Source organism: Pyrus communis, chromosome 9, assembly GCF_041283825.1.
Source record: "Pyrus communis isolate YQ-2024b chromosome 9, ASM4128382v1, whole genome shotgun sequence".
Classification (NCBI taxonomy): domain Eukaryota; kingdom Viridiplantae; phylum Streptophyta; class Magnoliopsida; order Rosales; family Rosaceae; genus Pyrus; species Pyrus communis.
The window spans coordinates 28,211,340-28,216,598 of NC_142573.1; the positions used below are offsets into that span (position 1 = coordinate 28,211,340).

The 5,259-nt window shown below is 39.2% G+C and overlaps 1 protein-coding gene across 1 annotated transcript; it reads left to right on the plus strand.

Annotated features, from left to right (window-relative positions):
- Positions 1-134: 134 nt before the first annotated feature.
- Positions 135-4,184, plus strand: LOC137739084 (glycogen synthase kinase-3 homolog MsK-3). The gene is made up of 13 exons (XM_068478568.2): positions 135-660; positions 1,130-1,321; positions 1,428-1,520; positions 1,623-1,682; positions 1,821-2,093; positions 2,288-2,362; positions 2,445-2,501; positions 2,594-2,734; positions 2,820-2,870; positions 2,957-3,052; positions 3,135-3,218; positions 3,620-3,722; positions 3,833-4,184. Exons 2-13 carry the CDS (start codon positions 1,208-1,210, stop codon positions 3,913-3,915), a joined length of 1,230 nt encoding a protein of 409 aa, XP_068334669.2. The 5' UTR covers positions 135-660; positions 1,130-1,207; the 3' UTR covers positions 3,916-4,184.
- The last annotated feature ends 1,075 nt before the right edge of the window (positions 4,185-5,259 follow it).

Genomic DNA, 5,259 nt, shown 5'->3' on the forward strand with positions numbered 1-5,259 from the left:
AGTTTGATGTTGTTAAAGCTTTTGCTACTCTCAACTGGAACTTTCTTGATCTAATGTGGGCCAATATAATTGGGCTAGTTCGTTGTATTGAGGCAGGCAAGCGAGGATAAGAATTGGGCCTAAGAAAGAGATGAAGAAAGTCATATGGGGGAAGAACTCCAACTGCCACCATAATTGTGAATAAAGAGAAAAATTTCAAAGGGAAGGGGGCAATGGGGCCCCGGAGGGGTTTGAACGGTCAAAAAAGGAGGAGAAAGAGACTGTTGAAAGTTGAAAACAAAGAGAGGATTGAGGAACGAAGAACGAGGCAAAGAGAGAGAAATTATTAGTTGATTACTGATAACTAATTGGTTGAATAGTATTAATATTAAGAAAGCACGCATTCTCTTCTCTTGTGCTTCTGAGTTTTGACGTGCCCCCCGAACCAAACCAAACCAGACTAAATCCATTTCTTCATCTTGTATTTTCTCCAAATTCCAAATCTCAAAATCTCACCTTTGCTTTTCTTAATTATTTTTCTCAGCCCGTACAAAATTGTCAATAATTGGATTGAGTGATTGATTGACATCAAAGTTTCAGAATTTCACATCGCCATCAAATCGCCGGCTCATGTCTCCGTCGCGGCGATTCCCTCACCTCCGCCAGCTTCCCAGCCGATCGGTAAATCTCTCCTTTTTTTCAATTTTTTTTTTGTTTTTGAATTTTCGATCTTGTGCTGAATTTGTATGAATTATAATTTGATTTCATTGACTTGCTTAATCCAATGTTGAATTATTAACTATTTTGAAGTGTGGATTTGTTTGGAAACAAATTCGGATTGGATTCTTTGGCTTCCGAGTTCCGACTCTTGTTTAATTATTTAATATCCTTCAAACTACAGTTGATAGATTCACCAATTAAAAAATGTAGTTAATACAAGGACCTGCTTCTTTATTTTAATTTACTTTAATTAACGGCACTAGTGCGTGCGATAGAGGATTAGGCGAGCAGAACCACACACCGGGCTGTATATTGAATAATGAAATTTCATAACATGTTCATTTTGCCTATGAAAATGTTATATTCCGCGTAATACTTAACATAAACTGCATTTTGGGCAAATGCATGATACGCGGTTGTATTTTCGCAGGGAAGTTATTGATTTGTTTGATTGAGCTGAGAAGAGGAATCGAGAAGGCGGTTTGCTCAGTTCCTTTTGTTTGAGCTCATGGCTTCCGTAAGCGTGGTTCCTGCTTCTGGTCTAAGAGAGCCCAGCGGAAATGCAGTTGGTGTTGATAATTTGCCTAATGAGATGAATGACATGAAAATTAGGGATGACAAGGTGAACCATGTGACGTCTTCTTATGGCTTTTACTCAAACTTGATCATTTTACGCAAGCTCCTTTTGGTTCTGAAATCTGGAATATATTTTCGTTTCCTATTTACAGGAAATGGAGGCAACTGTTGTTAATGGTAATGGAACGGAGGCAGGTCATATTATTGTGACAACTATTGGTGGAAAGAATGGCCAGCCAAAACAGGTAAGCTTTTGAAATGCCTTCTCTTTCTTTCCTGCAGCTGCATTTTGTAGTTTCAGGCGTTTCAGATAGATGGTGATATGCTTTTGCTTTCAATGACTGTAGACAATAAGCTATATGGCTGAGCGTGTTGTTGGCCATGGATCTTTCGGATTGGTTTTCCAGGTAATTTCTTATTTTACTTTTTTCTTATGTGTTTATTCTCAATAAACTGTTTGCAGCTGTGTTACTTCAAATTTTGTTCGAATTGTTTTGTTTCTTTTTATGTCAATGAATTGATATTTTGATTTTTTATTTCTCCAGGCCAAGTGCTTAGAAACTGGTGAAACTGTTGCTATTAAAAAGGTTCTTCAAGACAAGAGGTACAAGAACCGGGAGTTGCAAACCATGCGTCTACTAGACCACCCAAACATTGTGTCTCTTAGACATTGTTTCTTTTCAACAACTGAAAAAGATGAGCTATATCTTAATCTCGTACTTGAGTATGTCCCCGAGACTGCCCATAGGGTGATCAAGCACTATAGTAAGATGAATCAGAGGATGCCCCATATATACGTTAAACTTTATTTTTACCAGGTATTTTTTGTCATTTTAATTCTTTACAACATATTCTTTTTTCCTAAACTGTTCACATGAAACACACTACATGTTTCGAGGAAACTCTGCATGTTGCTCTAAATATTTCATAATTCTTATGATTTATCAGAGATTAATACATATGACCCAGTCATTTTTTGCTCTTTCCTCTAATACTGTATACGTTTGTACAGATTTGTAGAGCTCTTGCTTACATTCATAATACTATTGGAGTGTGCCACAGGGACATAAAGCCTCAAAATTTGTTGGTATGCTGGTATTTGCTCTGTTCTGTACTTTGGTTCTTACTGTGCATGCATATTAATTGATTGTCTATCCACATTCTCACAGGTCAATCCACATACGCACCAGCTTAAAATCTGCGACTTTGGGAGTGCAAAAGTCTTGGTTTGTTTTCTGCATCCAGACATTTTCTAGACACTTTCCTTTTATCTGTGGCTAGTGATGTTGCAAATCTGACTGGGTTGTACATATGACAGGTTAAAGGGGAACCCAACATATCTTACATCTGTTCTAGGTACTATCGAGCACCTGAACTTATATTTGGTGCAACCGAGTATACAACAGCCATTGACATCTGGTCCGCTGGCTGTGTTCTAGCTGAACTACTGCTTGGACAGGTAAGTATTATTCCTCAGTGATTTAATTTCCTCCATCTTTAGGCTTTGATATATGCGCTAATTAAGTAATACCTATTTCTGGCAGCCCCTGTTTCCTGGAGAAAGTGGAGTAGACCAGCTTGTTGAAATAATCAAGGTGATTGTGAGCCTTGATATTTTCAAGTTTAAGCTGTTCGGATAATGGTAATTGTTCTCATAATAACTTTTTTAATTCTCATGCAGGTTTTAGGTACCCCAACGAGGGAGGAAATAAAGTGCATGAACCCTAACTACACAGAGTTTAAGTTTCCCCAAATTAAAGCTCATCCGTGGCACAAGGTACTTGGGATATTATTTGTGGTTTATTTTCTTTCCAAGAAAATTAAATGTTAATATCCTTTTGTACATCATTGATGATCAGATATTCCACAAGCGGATGCCCCCGGAAGCTGTGGATCTCGTATCAAGGCTGCTTCAGTACTCTCCAAACCTTCGAAGTACAGCTGTGAGTATTTCTGATGGGGTCCATTATCAGTGTTCTCTTTCTGGCTGTTTTTGCATTCATCTATAGTCACTAGAGGCCTCAGTTTATCCCAAAAAAACAAAAATTGCTATAGTTGTACGTATGCCAAGCTGTTTGGGTGTTATTGTCCCCATCCTAAGAGATGCTCATTCATTGTTTGTTGCGTGTGGCAAGCCCATGTGGAGTCCATTTGATACTTCTTTCTTCTGTTGCATATGTGGAATGTATGTTGCTGGAGTCTGTCCTTAATTATCATGCATCCTACCTATGCCTTGCAGAGTTTTTTGTGATCCGCATCCGATTCTAATCTTTCTACTTGAGCTTTAGCTTGTTACGTCATGCCGTCTCAAGTTTTAATGTAAAGTGATGTGTTTTCAATGCAGTTGGAGGCCTTAGCTCATCCCTTCTTTGATGAGTTGCGTGACCCTAACACCCGCTTGCCAAATGGACGCTTCCTTCCCCCTTTGTTCAACTTTAAGGCTCATGGTAATAAGCGCTGTTTATTTTTTGCACTGTACGCTGTTCACTTTGGTTTTAGTCTTTGAGCAGTCTAAATCCTAACTAGCAATTCTTTTTAATGATCTCGCATTGATTAGAACTGAAGGGAGTACCTGCAGAAATGCTTGTTAAGCTGATTCCAGAGCACGCAAGAAAACAGTGCGCCTTCCTTGGGTCGTGACTCTTCTTTGTACCTGCTGTCTGAACTGCACAGAAAAACGTGGGATAATGTAGAACCGTAGCTTCAGTCCCTTGTTCTTTTGTTCCATTTATTTGTCTATCCGATTAAGCCTTGTATGTAAAACAACAGTAGATTAAGAAGGTTATTCTGCTTATTATGTTCCTCAAATCTTAATGGGTTTGCACACCCTTGATTTTCTTCATTCTATTTATAGATTGTAACCAGATCTTGGCACACCTGAATGGTTTCTGATGGATGTTGTTTGAAAAGAGGTGGTACTAAATTACTCGTTTGTATCTTTTAGGTCAGCGACCACTGTAAACACGAAAAGTTCCTGAAACAAGAAACAAGAATACCGTGTACAAAATATCTTTTTGTGTTTAATGATTTTGGGGTTACAATCTCTTTGTAATTTGATCCTCTGATTCTATCTTCGTAGGGTGTAGGTTTGTGGATGAGCTGTTGATCCAAAGGGCCGTCGGGGCTTGATCTAGGGATGAACAGTTGATGAACGGATCTTCGAGGGCTTTTGAGCTTGATCTTGAATACTGGGTGTATGGATTTCTTCAAGGGGGCCGTCGGAGCTTGATCTTGAGGGTTGATGGATGAGCGGATCTTCAAGGGCTTTTGGGCCTAATCTTGAAGACTGAGTGTATGGATTTCTTCAAAAGGCCGTCGGGGCTTGATCTTGAGGGTTGATGGATGAGCGGATCTTCAAGGGCTTTTGGGCCTAATCTTGAAGACTGATTGGATGTGTGGATTTGTTGAGGTTGTTGATCCAAAGGGCCGTTGGGGCTTGATCTTAGGACGAACGGATGATGAACACTTTCTTCAAGGGGCCGTCGGGGCTTGATCTTGAGTCGGCGGAAGTTCTTCAAGGGCCGTTGGGGCTTGACCTTGAAGGAGGGTTTGACGAAGAACGAAGAGTGTTTTCTTGATCCTTCGGGATTTGCTTGAGAGCTTTAGAGTTTCAAGGCTTCAAGGTTTTGGTGTGATGTAAATTCCCTTCTTTCTTTCTTTCTTCCTTTCTTTCTTTCTTTCTTCCTTTCTTTCTCTCTTTCTTCCTTTCTTTCTCCCCCTAAATGAATGCCTTGGCTTCCTATTTATAGAATTTCAAAACTTGATTTTTGGATTTAAATAATCAGATGAAATAAATCATTTCTGCCAAGTAATGACACGTGTCCTATTTGATGACTTTTCCAATTTATTTCGATTTTTCATTGAGTCACACGCTACATGTAAAATTTATGTGACACGTGAGTGTTGAAATTTTAATTATTGGTCAACATTCATTTCACCGAAATTTCGATGTCCACAAATGCCCCCACTTCAAGGCGCGTCGTA